This window comes from Phalaenopsis equestris, unplaced genomic scaffold, assembly GCF_001263595.1.
Source record: "Phalaenopsis equestris unplaced genomic scaffold, ASM126359v1 Scaffold000088, whole genome shotgun sequence".
Taxonomy (NCBI): Eukaryota; Viridiplantae; Streptophyta; class Magnoliopsida; order Asparagales; family Orchidaceae; genus Phalaenopsis; species Phalaenopsis equestris.
The window spans coordinates 125,525-147,642 of record NW_018164530.1 but is presented as its reverse complement, the minus strand read 5'-3'; the positions used below and the strand labels follow the sequence as shown (position 1 = coordinate 147,642).

The 22,118-nt window shown below is 32.6% G+C and overlaps 1 protein-coding gene across 5 annotated transcripts in view; it reads left to right on the top strand.

The window, feature by feature from the left end:
* LOC110019923 (paladin) overlaps window positions 1-22,118 on the top strand; it is a 113,952-nt gene that overhangs the window by 22,183 nt on the left and 69,651 nt on the right. For 4 of the 5 annotated variants that reach the window (XM_020717798.1, XM_020717797.1, XM_020717796.1 and 1 more), the window contains exons 2-10: window positions 9,106-9,237; window positions 9,402-9,473; window positions 18,519-18,589; window positions 18,672-18,771; window positions 18,857-18,955; window positions 19,481-19,607; window positions 20,498-20,631; window positions 20,720-20,779; window positions 20,952-21,187. In XM_020717798.1, coding sequence (XP_020573457.1) covers window positions 9,106-9,237; window positions 9,402-9,473; window positions 18,519-18,589; window positions 18,672-18,771; window positions 18,857-18,955; window positions 19,481-19,607; window positions 20,498-20,631; window positions 20,720-20,779; window positions 20,952-21,187 — 1,031 coding nt within the window. Of the gene's footprint in view, window positions 1-9,105; window positions 9,238-9,401; window positions 9,474-18,518; window positions 18,590-18,671; window positions 18,772-18,856; window positions 18,956-19,480; window positions 19,608-20,497; window positions 20,632-20,719; window positions 20,780-20,951; window positions 21,188-22,118 lie in introns of those variants that run through there. The other variant, XM_020717800.1, reaches the window with a different exon arrangement.

The following is a 22,118-nucleotide window of genomic DNA, read 5'->3' as shown; positions in this document are numbered from 1 at the left end:
TTTTATGGATGAGAACTGATATAAGAGTTTTGTTGTGAAATTTGATTTGACTATTGTGCATTTTTGCGGTGATTCATGCATGTTTAAGCATCTGTGTTGTGATTCAGCTATTGCCTCTAGTTATGATTATTTTTATGGATGATATATGATATAAGGGTTTTGTTGCGAAATTGGATTTGGCTGTTGTGCATTTGTGCTGTGATTCATACAGGTTTAAGCAATTGTGTTGTGATTCGATTCTAGTTCTGATTTTTTTGGATTAGATCTGATATAAGGATTTTGTTGTGCATTGTGATTCCGCTATTGTTCATTCTTAAATTTCATATGGATGAGATCTTATAAGTTTTAATACACTACAGGTTTAATTGTTTAAGCAGTTTGGATGCTACTTGTTATGTTCAAAATAGTTAGTGTAAAATATACATGACTTACATTGGATGCCATATTTATAGTGATCTGCTACTCTTATAGTTTGTGCATTTTATGCCACACGGTATACTGCATCACTTTACCTAACTTGTATATTAGATCACTTCACCTTATATACACACGACTTACATTACATATGATTTCATACCGTCTGTATACTGCATCACTTTACTTTGGTTTGGTAAAGCATAGTGTGATGATTGCGTGAATGGCTGTCCATTTATAAATTTCTCTTTTTTGCTTATACAAAATGACAAAACTTATAGTGAAATATAAGAGAAAGAAGATGCATACCTTGAAACTTTTCATGCGTGATTGCCTTCCTGAAACTTTTGCTTAAGTATTGGCCTAATTCAAAATATTTACATCAGTGATATTTTTGTCACAAGAATCGGATTTCAAGTTCCTTAGAAGTTGGAGAATGTTGCATCTCATTAATTGTCACAATAATGCTGGAAAAAAAATGATTAGGAGATGTTTATTTCCTTGAAGTAAGACCTACCCTAACTCAGATTTATTTCCTTGAAGTTTTCAATAGTTTCTTCATGTAGTAGGCTACGTAGACTGATAGCCAAATATTGCAACATTTGTAGAAACAATACTTAGAAAAGTCATACTTGTTTTCACTTGTTACTATGCTTAGCTACTGTATCTCAACTATTTTGTGTGTGCTGTCTTCATTCTTCTTTCAATATTTGTTAGCCTATTTAATTGGTGTTAATCCTATTTAGCCTATTTAATTTAAAGTGTTACTCATTCCTTACTTTTGATTTCATATAGTGTGCAAACATGTCCTAATTAGATCTTTCACAATTTGAATCATCCTGCAATAAATTGCTAGCATAAATTCGGAATAGTAACAAAAATGTAAATCTTAATTCACAAAATATAAAGACAGAAGTAATATCTGAAGTTTTGCCAGAAATTGTCATTGATAATATCAATGAAGAAGTCCTTTCTAAGAAAGATAGGAAGAGCAAGTCAACAGTGATAATATTTTGTGGAGACAACATTTTCTATTAAGGGGGTCCCAACTTCTTTTTGACAATGCATATGTTGTTGAACAAAATTTTACAAATTTAAAACAGTAACTACTTATCAACTACTGCGTCATGTGAGAGAATGTGGATAAATAAAAGTTAAGAGTAAGCAAATAATTGATCTTTCAGAAAAAAGACATTTTTGAATTTCATGCTGCTTGATGTTGATGCACATGTTGAGATCCCAATGTTTCACGATCCAATGAGCTATGATCAATATAAGATTAGAAAAATAATTTCTAAAATGATTATAGTGCATGAGTATTCATTCAATATTTTTGAGCATATATGCTTTAACATTTTTTTGAAAGTTTTAAATCCAAATTATGAGAACGTTTCAAAAAATACAATAAAAAATGACTGTATTAAGATTTATTAATTTAAAAAAGAGAAATTGAAAAAAACAATTTAGGGATGTTCACAGGTTTTCATTAACTTTTGCTTGTTGGACTTTCAATTAAATAATCAAATATGTGTCTAACTGTTTATGATATTAATCAATCTTGAAAAATTCAGAAATGAATTATTAATTACATTGAATTGGATCTATCTGGTACCAATATATTCATTTGTGATGCTATCTGTGTTTGCTTTTTAGATTAGAAGATACAAGACAAAGTGTCTACCATCACTTTAGATAACGCTAGTAATAATGATATTGCTGTTAACTTGCTTAAATCAAATTTTATGATAAGAGAGAAATTATATTTTGAGTGACATTTCTTTCATGTCTGTTGCTATGCTCAAATATTAAATATTATGGTGCAAGTTGGTTTGAGATAGATTAATGACATCATTCACAATATTAGAGTGTTATTTAATTATTTCAAGAGGCCACCGTTGATGTTGTATAAATTTGTTGAGATGTCTAGGCAATTATGAATATCAACATCAATTGATTTGTGCATTGATGTACCTACAATGTGGAACTCATCATAGTTAATGCTTGAATTTGCTCTTATTTTCAGGTGTTCACTCACTATACAGATCGAGGTAATAATTTCAGTTGGTTGTCATCAAATCTGGATTAAAAGAAGTATGAGAAAATTAAAAAATTTCTTGTTTTAATAATGTGAAAAAAATGATTTTTGATTTTTCCACCCGACCTCAAATATTTTTTCACCTGCTGTTATGCATATCAATAAACTATTGTTGGATGAGTCGGCTTCTTCCGATGAGTATAGCAGAAACTTGACTATGACCATGAAAAGTAAATTTGATAAATATTTGGGTGAGTGCAATCTTTTACTGTTTGCTGTAGCTGTTTTGGACCATCGATTGAAATTAAAGTTCATACATTTTAGTTTTTTCAAGATGTACACATCCGTTGTATTAGATTAAAAAATTCAACAAATTGAAGATGCTATGTGAGAACTTTATAATATTTATGCAAATGATATTGCTAGTTCTAGTTCTATAAGTGACAATGTATCTTCAGAGCTACCAAGTGATTTAATTAATCCACAAAATTTTAATTATGCTTGCATTTACTGATTTTGTTGTTTCATCTGATCCAATTCAATCTTCAAAATCAGATTTATAAGTCTATCTTGAGGATGATCTATTTTTGGGTGACAATGAACAATTTGATGTATTTGAGTGGTGAAAGTTGAATACTCTCAAGTATCATTGCTTATCTAAAATGACTAAGAATATATTGTCAATTCCGATACTATAGTTGCTTCAGAAGCTGCATTTGGTATTGGCAGGAGAGTTCTTAACGATTATAGAAGTTCGTTCTATACAAAGTCGCTGAATAAACTAATATGCTAATCTAGTTGGATTAGAACTTTCACGAGTATTAGAAATTAGTTTTCAGAGTATGCGTACTTTTTCATCTTATTTCTAATATTTTTATATCTTTCATATTAGCATGAATTATTAGAAGTGGAGCATATTGAAGTGACTTTGCCCGCCTAAATAAGAGGAATGTTCAAAAATTGAAGGAGCAATTTCATATCTAATTTTCATTGCATGCACTTTATTTTAATTTTGGATAGTTATTATTCTATGGCTGGTTATTCTTAGCTTGCTGGGTGCCTGGGTTATTCTTAGCTTGCTAACTTATATTTTCTCAATTAGTTTTTACCATTACTCCGACACTAGCATCTTGGGTTTGATTTTCTCTGTTTACTTGTGCTATGAATGTTACTTGCTTTACCTTGTGTTGTTTGTGGGATAATTTACTTGGTATGTTTACTGGCCGGGTGTGACTAATTTGCAGAGATATGTTTCTTGCCTTCTGGAGTGGTTTCAATGTTTCAAGTGTACAGGATTTATACAGCTGCTCTCTTTCATGGATCCCTGCTGCATGTTGCTTTCAATATGTTGGCACTTGTACCCTTGGGGACATAGTTAGAGGGAATTATGGGATCCATTCGTCTGCTGTACGCCTGTACTGTACTTGATGATCTTGCTTGCTACAAGCATTGCTATTTTCCACTCATTATAGCTTTAATTGTGGCCCACAATCCTTTACACACATATCCATTATTTTTGTTGTAACGGGTAACCCCACTTTATGTTAGTATTCTCTTTTTAATAAATTGTTTTCACTAAATTGCACTTAACAAGTTTCAACCATGCCAACAAAATATCAACCATGATTGGTGTCGTTTCAGTCGATAGAGATGACCGCGAAGATGATAAGGAAGACCACGAAGATGATAGGGATGGTTTAATGATGTTGTTTTAACCTTTTGTTTGTTATCAAGTCTTAATTTAATCATTTTGTTCATATAAGTCGTATTCTTTTTTCAATTTCTTGTTGAAGCTTCTGTCACTGTTCGATCTTGAGAAATTCCTATGTGGAGCAATTGGTTATTCACTTATTCTTCGGCGGTGGTGGTGTTCACATTTAAGGCTGCACTAAAAAAATTACCATTATTGTAATGAAAAAAGTGTATTGCATGTTGCTTTGAGCATGTTTAGCATTTATTTGTTTTCTCTTTTTAATTATAGAAATTTACTTGACATTTATTTGGCATACCACACAATTCTTACTTATTATCTAAAACCTAAATATTTATATTTATAACATTTTTTCGTCATAAATCTAACAATGAAAAGGTGCATGTCACTTTGAAAAAGTTAGCAATAATGACATTTTTGATTTAATATTTAAGATTTGAGTGTTATGCATGTAAATATTTAAATACATAGAATTGTGTGGTAAATGCCGTTGTATTTTATATTTCTAATTTTGGACAATATATTTAGTTAATGCTCTGGGAGTATTTTTTTTTTGAAATCCAACGTATACTTTTAAATTCCATCTTTTTTGATATCTTAATTATATAGCCAAGAATCTTCGTTGATGTTATTCTTGGTTGGTTATTCTTAATCTTAGCTTGAGTTTTTCTTTGTTGGTTATTTGACTGGTTATTAAGTGTTGCTGGAATATTATCTAATGTTACTAAATATTTAGTTGATTATTTTCTTACGAGAAGAAGAGATCGTCGAGATTGTAAAGATTTTAAGGTCATTCTAAGTGAGGATTTAAATACACAACATCGTTTATCAGTTCTAAATTTTAAGATGAAGAGTCGTAAAATAAAGAATACTAGGACTCATTATCGTAGAATTAGATGGGGGGACCTAAAAGACAAATAAAATTATTTTTATGAGTAAAATTCAAGATTTCAAAATTTGGGATATTCATGATGAAACAAATGCTATGTGAGAAAGTAACAAACACTATTTAATAAGCAGTAAAACATGTACTTGGAGAATCAAAATAAAAAGTTTCTTTTAATAAAAATAGTTAGTAGTGAAATAATAATGTGCAAGTAAAGATAAAATATAAGAAGTTATGTTATAAAAATTAGTTTAAATGTAAAATCTTAGAGAACTGAGAAAAATATCAAACGGCCCGCAGGAAGTCTAAAAGAACATTCTGTGATGTTAAAAATTCTACTTTAATGATCTTTATAATAGATTAGATATTTATGAGTGAAAAATATATGTATAAACTAGCCAAACAAAGAGAAATGAAAAGTAAAGATTTAACTCAAGTAAAATGTATTAAAGATGAAAATAAAAAAAGTACTTTTCTTAGAAAAAGATATTCAATATAGGTGGGCGAGTTATTTTGATAAAATTTTTAATGACGTTTCTGAAATTACGATCGACCTTAGTGATCTCAATATCGTTAATAATATGATCTTAATATCGTTAATAATAATAAATCGTTTCATTGTTACCGTCACATTAATAAAAAAGAAGTTGATGAGGCTTTAAGGAAAACTAATTAAAGAAAATCAATGGTGGAAAATTAGAGGACCTGATGATATCCCAATTGAAGTATGAAATTATTTAAAAGATTTGAGAGTTTTTTGGCTTACTAAACTCTTTAATATTATTTTAAAAACTAAAAAGATGCTTGAGGAGTGGAGGAAGAGTATTTTGGTCCCCATTTTTAAGAATAAAGGAGATGCACAAGTGTGTGCAAATTATAGAGGAATTAAGTTGATGTGTCATACTTTAAAATTATGGGAGAGGGTAATTGAACATAGGTTTAGAAGTATTACAAAGATTTCTCATAATCACTTTGGATTTATGCCGGGCAGGTCTACTATGAAAGTTATACATTTATTGAGAGGTTTGATGGAGAAGTTCAGAAATAATAGGGTGGATCTACATTTGATTTTTATTGATTTTGAAGAAGCTTACGATAAGGTTCCAAGAGATATCCTTTGGAGAGTTCTTGAGAAGGTGTTGATATGACTTATATTCAAGTCATTAAAGAGATGCATACTAGAGTTGTTACTTGTGTTCGAACTAAAGGAGGATTGACCAAATATTTTCCTATTTCTGTTGGATTGCATCAGGGATCGACTTTAAGCCCATATCTTTTTGCTTAGTTATGGATGGTCTTACTAGACTTTTACAGGAGGATGTACTTTGGTGTATGCTTTTTGCTGATGATATCCTTCTGGTGGATTAGGGGAGAGAAAAAGCTCTGAAAAAACTTGAATTTTGGAGGTCTAACTTGGAGTCTAAAGGCCTTCATTTGAGTAGAACTAAAACTGAATACATGGAATGTAATTTTAGTAGTAGTAGCTCTAGTGACATAAGTGTAACTTTGGATGATCAAATTATTATTAAGAGGTGTGAACCATTTAAATATCTCGGGCCTGTTGTTCAAAGCGATGGTGGTATAGATGGGGATCTTAATAGTAGAATTCAAGTTGGTTGAAGTGGAGGAATGTTTCGGGCCTTTTGTGTGATAGAAAAGTATCGCTTAGACTAAAAGGAAAATTTTATAAGACGGTGGTGAAACCTGCCATGCTTTATGACATTGAATATTGGCCTTTAAAAGGGAAGCATAATACTAAGTTAAGTGTTGCCGAGATGAGAATGATTAGGTGGATGAGTGGCTTTACACTTAGAGGCAAAATGCAAAATGAATATATCCGTGATAGGGTTGCTGTAGCTTCTGTGACAGACAAAATAGAGAAAGTCGTCTTAGATGGTTTGGTCACATTAAGCGTTATCCGATTATGAGAGTAGTTATGAGAGTAGTTGTTTTAGATTCGACTCATGTTAAGAAAGACAGAGGTAGACCTATGATGACTTGGGCTTATTGTATAAGAAATGATCTTTAATTTATTAGAACTAAATGAAAATTTGACACTAATAGAACGCAATGGAGAAAAGGATTCATGTAGCCAACCCCACGTAGTGAGATTAAAGCTTTGTTGTTGTTGTTGCTGGTTATTTAATGTCGCTGGTTATTGTTCGTTGGTTATCTAATGTTGTTGCCTTATTGTTGCCTTGTTGGGTTATTACAATTTCAATTGGTTGCTATAAGATGTTATTAGAGGCTATGATGATTACAATTAATAAAATCTGATTATTGGTATGACACGTGCTTATTTCATTTTGCTTGAAAGACACAAACCGTGCAACCAGATAATTGATTTACTTGAAAGTGATGAAATGAGTTCATAAATCTGAGCCTCAATTAATAATTACATCTTAACTTTTATTTTTATTTCTAATTTAATTTTTTTTCTAATACATAACTAAGAATTGTAGGTACAAAATTATTATTGACTCATCATGATTCACTAATCACTACTTATTGGATCGTCGAACATAAAGATTGAGGAATTAGTACAAAGTCAGAATTTAAATTTAATGTATTTTTTTTGAATTTTTAGGTTTATGTAAATCATAACTCGTAAGTGTATGTGTTACTGTGTATCAAAAATAAATGTAATTTTCTAAATGAATTATGCAATACAATAATTTTTTATGTTTTGATTTTTATTTAAAATTTTATTTGTATTTTTTGTACTCTTGTTTAACTTGTAAATTGTAAAATTTATAATAAATTTGTTCTTATTGTGTAAAATTTTGTAAAACAATTTTAATATTCATATTATATAAAATTTTGAATGAAATTTATTCTTGAAATTTTTTTCTAATTAATCAATGTTTTACGGTTTGAAATTAAATTATTAATACAAACAATTTTTTTAGATAAAACTATTTATTTAATTTTATTTTAAAAATTAATTATTATAATAATTTTATATTCTAAAAAGCCAATTTCAAGCCGAATACGAAAACATTGTTCACAAGCCATTTCAAACACGAGCTAATTTCGAACACGAACTTCGAATGAGCCGAACACGAGCCCAGCTTGAGTTCGCTCAGGCTCAGCTCGTTTACAACCCTAGCTAGATGCATGATTTAAAAAAAGCTATATGGATGCAGTGTATCACATTCTTAGGTACCTATAGAGTGCACCAGGGAAGCGGCAGAAGGGAAAATGAATATGTAGACATTGTGGACTTTTGTTACGTTGACTGAGTGAGTTGTGAAGATGGCAGAAGGTCCACCTCAGGGTATTGCATGTTCGTAGGGGCAACTTGGTCTCTTGGAAGTGCAAGAAATAGTCTGTAGTAGTGTGGTTAACAACAGAGGCAGAGTAAAGGGCCATACCCTTAGGAGTTGTTGAGATGATGTGGCTGAGGAAGTTGTGGGTCGACAACAAGTTCGCAATTGGCATTGCCAACAACCCGGTGCAACACGATAGCTCCAAACATGTGGAAATTGATAGATTCTTCATCAAGGAAAATGTTAGTAATGGGCTAATTGTGCTAAGTCATGTAGTCACTAGAGAGCAAGTGGCTGACAGCCTCACTGAACAACTTAATTCATTAGATTTGTCTACGTTATGTGACAAGATGGGCTCAGTGGATATCTTTTGCCCATATTGTGGGGGAATGTTGAGAACTGGATCTTATTTAGGGTCCCATTGGTAAAAAGATGATATTGAAGAAGTCTAGGGGTTTATTTATAACACATTGTAATACCCTATTTAAGTCTTTATTATGAATGTACAGATTAAGTTTCACCCAATTCTTTCTACCAGCACAATCTTGGATGTTTGAGCATGAAATCTATGTTTAATAGCACATGGATGGTGACAAATGCACGCAAGTGCATGCCAGAAGATGGTTTACTGTGTATGAAAATAGCTTGATAAGGTTACAGTAAGTTTTTTGAGCTCCTGGTTGGAATTTGTAGAAACTTGTCCATTTTTGTGCTTGAGGTTGTTATGTATTAATTGTTTATTTTATAGCAATTTACAAGATAGTGAATAGTGTACTTAACGATTTTTCAGGCTGGATCTTTGCCAGTTCACGGGGTTGCTATTCCTACAATTAATGGAATCAGGAATGTACTTATTCATATTGGTGCACGACAGAATGGGAAACAAAAGAAAGTACTTTGGCATAATCTCCGTGAAGAACCAGTAAGATTTTTGCATCCAGAGCGGAACTTTGTTTAAGGCCTACACAAGACAATTTTTCTTAGTATTTGTCTTCTAGCATGTTGTAATTTTGTCTTTTTTTTAAAAAAACTTTTTCGGTTTTTTTTTTCCTGTAGAGCTGCTTTTATATTTTATTATTGTATCAGGTGGTATACATAAATGATTGTCCTTTTGTCTTGCGAGATGTGGAAAAGCCCTTCTCCAATCTAGAGTACACGGTATGAAAATAAACCTTATTTTTACATGCCTTTGAAAGCATCTAATCATTTTAGACCACGATTAGCTTGCCATAATAGTTGGCCTAATTTCTTTTACTTATTTCTTTCTTGCAGTAGGAGTAAATTAGAATGAGGATTTATGAAATACTACTCTCAACCTTCTATGATCATGTCTGTTTAGCACTGGCTCGGTATTAACTCCATAAATCTGATAATATTTCGTTTAGTTATAAATACACTTATTGATGAAAGATACTATATCCTTTCATAAATTGTGATACCATAGATCTGATAATATTTCTGTTTAGCTAATGCTTACCATTGACCTGGTTTTTGTCATTTGTGAACGGAAAGCATTAGCCATTTGAAAATTGAATATTGCTTTTTTACCATGTCATGCATTTGTCAACTATCAGAGCCTTTCTATTTGCGGTCTATTCTATCTTTTGAATGTAATATTTATTGCATTATTTTTCTATAGACATATTCATGGCCTTCTATCTTTTAATTTTCTTCTTTCTCAATCCTTTTTGGTATTAGGTTTCTTTTAGGATATCTTTCAAAAAGATACAAGTAATTTTTAATAGGTATCTACCATTATGAAAGCATAAATATAAGACAAAATTACATATATGTGGGCCCTCTAGGCGATAACAATTGTTTTTTGTTTATATTAACAAATATTAACTCTCTTAATAAGTAGCTTTGGCATAAAGTCTAGGCGATAACAATTGTTTTTTGTTTATATTAACAAATATTAACTCTCTTAATAAGTAGCTTTGGCATAAAGTTCAAATCATATAATCTGTGTATAAACCTATGCAGATGGTGGACTGCTAACCTTGATCTATTGACTTAGGGTGCGTTTGGGGCGGCTGTTGTTTTTCCAAGAAGCAGCTGTAAAGCTGTTTGTTGGAGAAGCTGCTTGTTGGAGAAGCTGCTTCTCAAGAACTGTCAGAAAGTTGTTGATGAAGAAGCAAAAGTCTGTTTGGGACATCTATTGTGCTGTTGTTGTTTTTGATGAAAAAATTTGTTTTGACCATGCAATATATTCAAATAATTGCAGTTTTGAAAATATTGACAACAAGATCATAGAAAGATGTTCTACTACCAAAAAAACATCAGTACAGTGCAAAATACTCTAATATATAAATCATATAACTACAATAATGAGGACAACCATAATAACCTGCAAGTCTAGGATGATGTTCTTCCTCTTGCCCTGACGATCAAGTCTTCGGAATAATCTCCTTTCCATAACAGCATCCCTTATGAACCAAGTATTATCCGAATCAAAGTCATCTGTTTCATTAACCCAACGAAAGTAATTGCAATTCTCAGGTGTCCTATTTCTGGGACAACAATAAAATCTTCTACCGTACCTGCTTTCTTTTCTTGACCAGTAATCAACACACCGTGTGCCATAGTAGCAACTTGGAACTCTCGAAGTACCTGATGCTCTTGAAATCATGTTTCTTGTGATTATAATATACTATGACTTCATTTGAGAAAATAATAAATATGTGCAAGAAACATTAAAAAAATAGTAGTTTTATAATAGAAAATGGAAGGTAATTAGGACACATCAAGAAAACTATAATACAGATTCGTGGAAAGATTTAGAAAATATACATCCACACATCCAACATACAACTGAAATATGAATTATCAATAAGAAATCACTAGGTGATGTTACATGAATACGGTTGATGCGTTGACCAAAGCATCAATGATTTCTTCTCTTAACTGTATCATCTCTTGCACACATTCTCATTCGGGAGTGTTGTACTCGGTTATACAGAAGTCTTTATTGGACACTGAATGTCTGGTCTAATGTTGTTTAGCTTCGTCAGGCATGTAAGTAAGATCTTCGTCTATGACTCTGAAATCGATATCGTCTTGGGATGGATGCTTCCATATAAAATTATGAAGTGTTGTTGTTACAACAACTATTTTTACATGTTTTTTGAAAGAGAATGTAGACATATCTTGGAGTATGATCCACTTCTTCTATACATCGAATGCTCTTTCGATGATACTCCTTAATGACAGTTGTCTTTTATTGAAGAGTTCATTCCTCCCTCTAATCACTTGATTGCTGCACTCAAAATCAGAAAGGTGATAATCGTGCTGGAAATGATTTTTAAGAAATTCTGTTGTAATAAATATCCCAAATCGACTAGGTAATATTTTTCTGGATAATGACATCATTAGTGCTTTTCCTGAAATAAAAATCTTCTTGTGATGTCTAAATGTACTAACCGCTGAAAGGCATTGGAAATTTGAATTAACGTTGCAAGGTTGCAAATTTGAAAATTTTGCTATTGTGATTACTCAATTCCCAGCCAGCTCTTATAAATGTGAAACACATTGAAATCACACATAACTAAGATATTTTGTGTAGCAACCTCACACCTTCCAATATATGCGATCTTCTTCTCATTGCCAACATGTGCATCGACATGCGTGCTGTCAATTGCTCCGATGTAATTTTTTTTTTTTAAAATTTTTTAGACCACTATTTCTATTTTCTTAAATTGTACTATTGCTAGAATAGATAGAGATACGAATACCTTTAAGAACGACATATATCTCAGATCACTATTGATTTCTCGTGGTGTTTGCGAAAAAACAAGGTTTAAGGGTTTCACATTACTGTAGTATATTTTTACGAAAGAGTTGACCCCGATCTTGAAGTACCTGCTAATTGTCTCTGAGGAGTGTTGGAAACGTTCAGAAGCAGCATAGATGGACTCATCGTGTGATAAAATAAAAAGCATGATAGCTGGAACTTCTCCGGACATAAAAGGGGAAAATTCATGCAAATCATATTTGGACTGCAATTCGTCGAGCAAATCACTGAAAATATGTTATTGACTTTTTGAACATGCTTTTCATTCTAATTAGATGAGCTTTGAGTAGTTCACCGACCCATTTGTCAACCACTGATGATGTTGACACATGAGGGGTCTTACTCATATTTCTCTGACAATACTCATTGATGAGACAAGCTGCTGTGATCGGCATAGTTGCTCTCTCAATTATTTCTATATTTTCCTCTTCATCTGGCGGGTTCATCTGTTTAAAAGATATGTGTTAGATTTTAATATTAAGTGAATATTATTACAAAAGTGTAAAGAACTATTAAAAAGAGTCAAAATGAAAGCACTACAAATACTCATAAGCTAAATATCGAAATGCCACGTAAGCATGACGCAATCCATAGTTCATCCTAGAAGTGTGAATTATTATTTCAGGAAATGCCAAATAGTAGTGACAAAAAATAACAGCTAGGTACTTTGCATCTGTAGAAAATATCGGAGGTAAGAATCCTCCGTTCCGGCACCAAAGTGGAAAAAGCTTCCTGCTTGTTGTAGTCCTCAAGAAGTTTTACAACGAATAAGTAGAGGGACATGTCATAGAAAATCTTTGGAATTGAGTCCAACAACTTCACAACGTTTGTCATCATTGGGTATCCATGTAGAGTTTTACGAGCGCCATATGTGATACTTATGAAATTAGTTACTAGCTGTGAGATCTGCTCAGATAAGCGCGTTGCCCTAGACTTCATTTTCTTCTTTTCCGTCTAGGTGGAGGTTCTAGGTCGTTTGGACTGACTGGACTCACCCCACTCTCGTTCCTTTGGATGTTCCTCTTGGATCTAATTTAAATGAGCACATTCAGGTTCATCCAAATTTTGGGTGAGGTTCTCTGTTGTGGCCCAGACATTGATACCTTTGACCACAACATCAATAAACATAATATCAAGCTTTTCCTCTAGCTCTAGGTCAATGCCAGCAAGCCTAAAATTTTTGGCATTGGGCAATACCTACAATCGATGAAAATCCATTTCAAATTAACTACATTCAATGAAGTCGTAGTTTAATAAATCATTATCTATTTACAAAAACTTTATCTCATCACCACTCCTCTAACGCATCAACTGTTTTCTTAAGAGGGTCCCAATCTAATCCAATAAACCCTCTCTTTAGCTCTTTTCACAATTTTCATTTTTTTTTAGCTTTTTAGTTGAGTTTTGTCATACAGTCTATTTATTTTATCATAAAAGTTTTCGGTGATGTTTTGTGATTACTTTTTGTTGAAGTGTGTGGTTAGTCTATTTCCAGTCTTTATCTCTCTCAAATACAAATCACAAAATATGATCATTACCTTTTTTATCCCAAATAATAGATAACCCACTTTCCTTTTGTTTACCCATCTGAACTATAATACAATTAAAACATTTAGAATGATAAATAACTAAAAAAAAAAGAACCAAATGAAAATTCAGTGAAATCCTGAAGGTTCGAAGTAGAGCTCAATGAAATTCAAGTTATCAAAGAAAGCTTCATCCTAAACCACCAAATGTACCATTCATACTTTAAGACCAAGTATTATTTGTGACACGTGTGATCTAAGAGCAAGTCGTATTTGTCGCAAATAGTGGCAATTGGTGATCGTTTGAGCCCTTTGTTTTTTTTTCATTATTTCTCTACATATCATTTTAAAAATGAAATGCTTCACACCTGCAAAATCCGAAAACCGGGTTAATTCAAAGTCCGGGTCCAAGAAACCCAACAAATTCGAGAGCCAAACAACAATGTACTAACATCGTATAAATGGTTACAAACAAGGCAACATTAAAATGATAAATTTTAAAATCATATCATCCAATCCCAAAAATGTGCACATAGATGTTAGATCAGTAACTGTATTTCCCTTTCCTCTTTACTTTAAAATGATTGTATGGAGAGAATTTAGGAGCTGTGCTAGTTATTTTGAAATTATAAATGAGTATTTGGTTTTCTATCATTGCAAATGCCTCATTTTTCATATTAGATTAGTAATTGCATTTTCTTTTCTTCTTATTCGACTTGAAAAGTATTATATTGATAAATTTTAGGTGCGTGGATCTTTTGAGTATATATCTGGGAAAAGTTGTTTTGAATTAATGCAACTATCTTAGTTTAGATGTCAGATCAGTAACGTTGGCCCAAACACGTCCTGAAAGCTCAGTGAGATCCCTATATCAAAGAAGGCTTTGTTCTTTATCACCATTTTTATCATATAGGCTGCAAAACTGATTAGTGTCTATTGCAATTGGTGATCGTTTAGTACTTTGATCTAATTTTCCATCATTGCTCTACTGTAAAGTCGAAATATGAAATGTATCACAACCTAAAAATTTGAATCCAGCATCCCAATGGGCATTAATAATAATCCAACATCTAAACAATTTGATATTTTCATTTGATCAATACTGTCTCTTCTTGATTTAACAATTAAACAAAGCTATTTGAACAATTTGACAAAGCATCCCAATGGGCATTAATACTGATCCAACATCTAAACAAGTAATCCAGCATCCCAATTAAGCTATTTGAATCCAGCATCCCAATGGGCATTAATACTGATCCAACATCTAAACAATTTGATATTTTCATTTGATCAACACTGTTTCTTCTTGATTTAACAATTAAAAAAAGCTATTTGAAGTGCTTCTAAATTCTCTCTATCACTGATCCAACATGAAAACTGAAGCATTTGTAATTGCAGAAAATCAAATTCTTATGTATATATTTTCAAAATAACTAGCACTGCTCTAACATGAACTCTCTCCAAATAATCCTTTCAAACTTTGAATAAGAGGACGAGAAAATGCAGTTATTGATATAACATGAAAACCAAGACATTTGCAACAGCAGAAAATCAAATTCTCATTGATATATTTTCAAACAAGCATGCACTACTCCTGAATTCTCTTACGACAATCCTAGCAAAGTATGAAAAAGAGGAAATGAAAATACCATAACTGATCTAACATAAGAATTGAAATATTTGCAACAACAGAAAACCAAATTCTGGTTATTATATTTTCAAAATAATTAGCACTGCCCCTAAATTCTCTCCAATTAATCCTTTCAAAGTTTGAAGAAGAGGAAAGAAAAATGAAAACACTGTTCTAAAATGAAAATTAAGACATTTGCAATAGAAAAAAATCAAATTCTTATGTATATATTTTCAAAATGACTAGCACTATTTCTAAATTCCTTCCAAACAATCCTTTTAAAGTTTGAAGAAGAGGAAAGAGAAATGCAAATATTGTTCTAACATAAAAACTGAGACATTTGCAATGTACAAAATTCAAATTCTCATGTATATATTTTCAAAATAACACTGCTTCTAAATTCCCTCCATACAATACTTTCAAAGTTTGAAGAAGTGTAACAAGAAATTCAATTTCAGATCTAACACTAGAATTGAGACATTTGCAATAGCAGAGAACCAAATTCTCTTGCATATATATTTTCAAAAGAACAAACAATGCTCCTAAATTTCCTCTATACAATCCTTTTGAAGTTTGAAGAAGAGTTGAGGGAAATGCCATCATTGTTTTAACATAAGAATTGAGACATTTGCAATAACAGAAAATCAAGTTCTCATGTGTATAATTTCAAAATAACTAACACTGATCCTAAATTCTCTTCACAGGATCCTTTTAAAGTTTGAAGACGAGGAAAGTCAAATGCAATCACTATTCTAACATAAAAACTTAGGCATTTGCAATAGCAAAAAACTGAATTCTCATTTATATATTTTCAAAAAAAGAAGCATTGCCTCTAATTCCTCCATACAATCCTTTCAAAGTTTAAAGAAGAGGAAGAGGAAATGTCGTCACTGATTTAACATGAAAACTGAGACATTGACAATAGCAGAAAAAAATTATCATATATATATATTTAAAATAACTAACATTGCTCTAACATAAATTCTCTCTGAACAATCCTTTCAAAGTTCGGAGAAGAGCAAGAGGAAATGTAATCACTAATCTAACATGAAAACTGAGACATTAACAATAACAAAAAAATCAATTCTCATGGATATATTATCAAAAGAACAAACTCTGTTCGTAAATTCTCTCAATACAATCATTTTCAAGTTTAAAGAGAAGGAAAATGATATGCAATTACTGATCTAACATGAAAACTGAGACATTTGCAATAACATTAAATCAAATTCTGATGGATATATTTTGACAAGAACAAAAACTACTCCTAAATTTCTTCAATACAATTATTTTTAACTTTAAAGAAGAGAAAAGAGAAATGTAATCACTGATTTAACATGAAAACTGAGACATTTGCAATAACCGAAAATCAAATTAACATTGATGTATTTCCAAAATAACCAACACTGCTCCTAAATTCCCTTTATAGAATTCTTTTCAAGTTTGAAGAGGAGGAAAGGGAAATGTAATCACTGATCTAACACAAAAAATAATAACTCAAAATAACAACCATTGGTCCTAAATTCTCTCCAAACAATCATTTCAAATTTTGAATAGGAGGAAATGAAAAACATGAAATGTGAGTCACAATAGCAAAAAATCAAATTCTCGTAGACATATTTAAAAAAAAAAAACAAACACGGCTCCGCAATTCCCTCTAAATAATCTTTTTCTAAGTTTGAAGAAGAGGAAAGAGAAATGCAATTATAAACCTAATATAAAAACCAAGATATTTGCAAGATTAGAAAATCAAATTCTCGTGATTTTCTTCTCAAAATAACCAACACTGCTTCTAGATTACCTTCATACAATCCTTTCAAAGTAACCAACACTGCTACTAAATATAAGAAAACCACCAAATCAACAAAGCCACCAAGCCACTCAATGATCTCAAACACCAGACAGTAGAAGGATAAACAACTAAAAATATAACAAAGTAACAAAATAACATAATCAAACCATAAAAAAGTGTGAGAAGAGGAGGCATTATACATACAGAGAAGAAAGGCGACAGTAGTTGAACAAGTGGATCGAGATTTTTCCCTAAAGCCGTAGCGACAGAGAAAGATATGAGAGGAGGAACAAAAGGCGAAGTGAGGCTAATATTGGGGACATAGGGCAGAATAATGCCATTTCCTTGGGGGGCAACGAGGGGATTTTGCAATCGAAACGGAGCATCCGCTGCTGAATGCATCAGCTCTACGTTTCCACTTTCTCAGTTTCGCGCATGAGCGACAACGAAAAGGAGGGCAAAAGCCGACAGCCAAACGTGTCAAATGATTTTTTGAAAATGAAAACCTACAAAACTGGTGCTCTAAATGGGCTCTTAGGGTCTGTTTGGGGTAACTGCAGCTATTTGAAGAAACAGTTGTGAAGTTTTTGCGAAAGAAGCTACTGTTCAAAAAGCTGCGGTGGTTATTAAAAATTTTTTTCCCTAAAAAGTTAGATCGAAACTTTCTAATAGTCACCACACTTAGTTAAGTTCGATTTTGCAGCTTCTTGAAAAGCAGACAAAACGTAGTTTTGTCAAATAGAAAAAGTGCAGTGCAACACTGTATCGCCACCGCACCGTTGCCCTAAATGCACCCTTAAGCTCATGTAATCAAGAACATCCTCTTCAATATGTTATGAATAGGGAACTATTTTGATAGATGATTTTTTCTATTTTGTTAATTAGAGTTATCTAAGAAAATGGCCCAAATGGTTTCTGCACTATTTGGGGACGCCATTTTACTTTTAAACTATTTAAAGTGTCCAATTTAATTCCTTGTTAAATATGATCTAAAATAGTCCTGTAGTTAGCATTTTTGTTTAATTGGATGAGAATTTCATGCATATTTCATGAATGAAATGACAAATAAGGGTATTTCACTTAATTAAGGTGTACAATAATTTCATTTTTCAAATAATGCCATTATTTCCAGCCTCATTTTAACAGTGAGACTATTTTGGATCTTGTTTGAGAGAATGGATTAGATTGGATACTCTAAATAGTTTGGGTTTAAAGTAATGCTACCTTACAACAAATAGTTCATGAAGTAATTTGATCATTTTTTTAGTTCTAAATAAACAAATAATAAAAAGTTTCTCTACGACGGCTTGATCATAGCACCTTGGTACATTTTCATCTTTTTAAGAATTGGATGAATGTTTCCTCCTTTTATATAAAAATTCTCTTTTGATTCATACCAATCCTAAATATTATTATATTTAAATATGTGTGAATTTTTTCCCCTCGATCTTCGCATTTCTAATAGGGAATAAACAGAGCTAGAGTTGAACAGATGGAATTTCGTTTAAAAGAAGATATCCTGATTGAAGCGGCCCGGTATTTTTGTATATTATTTTGTTCTTATTGCATTGTTTTATGTTTGAAAATGATAGATTGTATTTGAAATGTTTAATTGCAGGTATGGGAGTAAAATTCTTGTTACTGATGAACTGCCTGATGGTCAGATGGTGGACCTATGGGAACCAGTGACACGGGATCATGTTAAGACTCCTTTGGAGGTATGAATAGTTTGACTTATGCAGCTGTAATTTTGGTCATTTATATATGATTGTCATAATATTCACCATTTGTTTTATTTGATAGGTTTATCAAGAGTTGCAGATGGAAGGCTACCTTGTTGATTATGAGAGGGTTCCCATTACAGATGAAAAGTCCCCTAAAGAGCGAGATTTTGATGATTTGGTTAGTCATCCATTCCAATAATTTACTTTTATGTCATCACGTCTTAAATATATATATATATATATATATATATATATATATAGATAGTTGTTTTTTCATTTTAGATGGAACAAATTTTATTTTTTGCATATGAAAATCCCCAGGTAGTTTTGAAGCTGTGATTCACTTCTTATTTTTTTTAAATACCAATTTTTATTTGTTTTTATGCTTATGCACTCACCTATATGTGCTAAGTTTTGAACTCAAGAGTCAAGGCATCGTGATTTGAGAGAAAGCACCCAATGATAAGGCCAAGTGGGTTGCGCTTTTAACTTCTTTTATTTATAGTAGCTTGTCATGCCTTTGTTTGAAATATCCGACAATCTTACCTTTGGTCGTTCTACTCTATCATAAGCTGCCTTCTTTGTAGTATGAAATTGATTTTTGGTTAACACTGAATTTGCATGTTGAGAAATAACAATGATGAACCATTTTTTTTGATGTAGTATTAATCCGGCTGCATAATTGTTTCTTTGTCCATGTCAGGTGCATCGGATTTCTCAAGTGGAAAATGATACTGAATATATTTTTAATTGTCAAATGGGTAGGGGAAGAACTACAACAGGGATGGTGATAGCTACTTTGGTTTACCTTAATCGTATTGGAGCATCGGGTGAGAGCATAACTTGCAACATTTATACCATGAACTTTCAACGATATCTATGACTCACTTGAGTTTAAAATTTGCACCGCACTCCTATGAGACAGTACACTGGGCTTCTAATATAGATTATTGTGACATATTTGGTGTAAATGAGTTAAGTCGAGCCTACTCGCTTTGCTCATAGTAGGCTTGATCTCTAGCTCAAGCTCCTATATTGTGCTCGAGCTTTGATCATCTTAAACTTTTAGCTAGTAGTGCGCTCGATTTTCCCCTGCTTTATCATACCCTTGACAGTGAAGAAGCAAGGAAGTTGTGATAGTAGCTTGTTTAAGAAGGGATAAAAATTTGAAGCTTTCTAGGGAAGGGTCTGACGGTGAGAAAGTTATTGCGGGAGCTTGTTGGAGAAGACATTGGTGGGACCACTGACAAGAAAGTTGCTGTTGGATTTTGTTGGAGAATGAATTATTGAGACCAACGGGGATGAAGTGCTGGGAGCTCTTTAGTGAATGCGTCGACATGATTAGACAATTAAGAATTCACTACGGGAGCTCACTTTATAAGGAAATGATGGGATCAACGACATTTGAAGAAGAAGAGTTTGTGAGACTAGCGGCCTCCATACAGGCTCAAGATTAACCTAAAATGGAAGAAATCAGATTTTGGTCCACCTATTTATTCTAATAGAGTTAGTTTGCAAGCAAACGAATCTAGTTTTTTCAAGCTTGAAGTTGAGCTCAACCTCTTTTAATATATGAGTTGTAATTTGAGCTCGAGCTCGAGCTCATGGTTCAATCAGCTTGACTTAAGAGCCGGCTTAGCTCACTTATATCTTTTGCACCTCACTTCGACGGTGGTTCTCTGTAATACATTAATATATGTTTGCATTTTTTTGCTTGTAGGCATTCCAAGGACGCATTCCATTGGAAAAATTTTCAACACTGGGGTTGATGTCACTGATAATATGCCTAATTCTGAGGATGCTGCACGGAGAGGTGAATACACTGTTATTAGAAGCCTAGTTCGTGTACTGGAGGTCAGAAATCTTGTCATTTACTTTTCCCATGTTCGCTAGCGAGAATCTGTTAGAGATTCACCATTGAATATGATTTCTTTCCTTGTAGGGTGGAGTAGAGGGAAAACGGCAAGTGGACAAAGTTATTGATAAGTGTGACGCCATGCAGGTTTGAATATTTTTTGTGGAAACTTCCAAAAAGTTTGAATTATGTGACAACTTCTTTCCTGTTAAGTGACTTTATCAGCCCTAGTTTGCACAGCCAACTTCAACCTTTGGAAAATGGATCTCCGAAATTGACATTTTTTTCTATCTTAAGCTTTGTTTGTTTGGTTCTACAGAATTTGAGAGAAGCTATTAGCAATTATCGTAACAATATACTTCGCCAGCCTGACGAGAAGAAGAGGGAAGCCTCACTATCCTTCTTTGTGGAATACTTGGAAAGATATTACTTTCTCATTTGCTTTGCTGTTTACATCCACACAGAAAGAGCAGCTCTTCATGCTAGTTCAACCGAGAGAAAAACATTTTCAGACTGGATGAGAGCAAGACCCGAACTGTATAGCATACTGCGCAGGTGTGTATCTTGCCAAATTCCAGTGCCGGTTCCATTTTAAGAATCATCAGAACGATGTTGGTTCAACAATCACTCAACCCTGAGTTTTGGAGAGGAATTTATGGATATGCAAATCTAGAATTAGATTATTATCCTTCTACATGGATAAAAGAAACAATTCGATGCAAGTTTGTGTTTTTAGTCATTTTTCAATATTAAAACATCTAAATAACTAATAAATCTATTTATTTTTATATGTGCTATTAGAAGTATTAGTATATCAAAATTCTTTTCCTTTCATATCTAGTTAGCCGTTTTCAATATGCGTACTTAGCATCTTGTGATGGTTTAGATGCCGGGATATATTATCAAAACTGATATACATTTATGTTTAGGTTGTCGTTTGTTTAGCAAATATAAAAAGCATTTTTTGATGGACTGGATAGGGGGATAAGTGTAATGCTCAAATTTCAAGAAACATGTAAAATTCGGCAAGTTTGAAAAGTATCTCAAATTTCACACATCTCAGAATTTGGTTAAAGCAATTTTATAAAATTCTATGCATGAAATCAATTAATTCGATATCAAATACTATATGTAAATTATGAACGGTTTGATAGGTATTTAATTTTGAAGTTATAAATATAATTATCTTAATTATTATGTAATTTTTGCCTAATCTCCCGCATGTGCACCATAGCCATCGACTCCTCCCGCACTTACTCGAGCATGCGCCAGTTGGATGAGATCGAACGGCTAGGAATTTCTTATGTGCTACTTCCCATTGCCCACTACCTAGTCTCGGTTTCCTGCCCCAGGGGAGCTCCTGCGATTGAGTACTGTAGCTAAGTCACGAAAAACAAGGGGCGAGCGGCCACCTGAGAACCGTAGAGCACGATTTAGGATTTCAGGGTGATTTTCATTAGTGTGAATCATTGTCTCACATCATTTG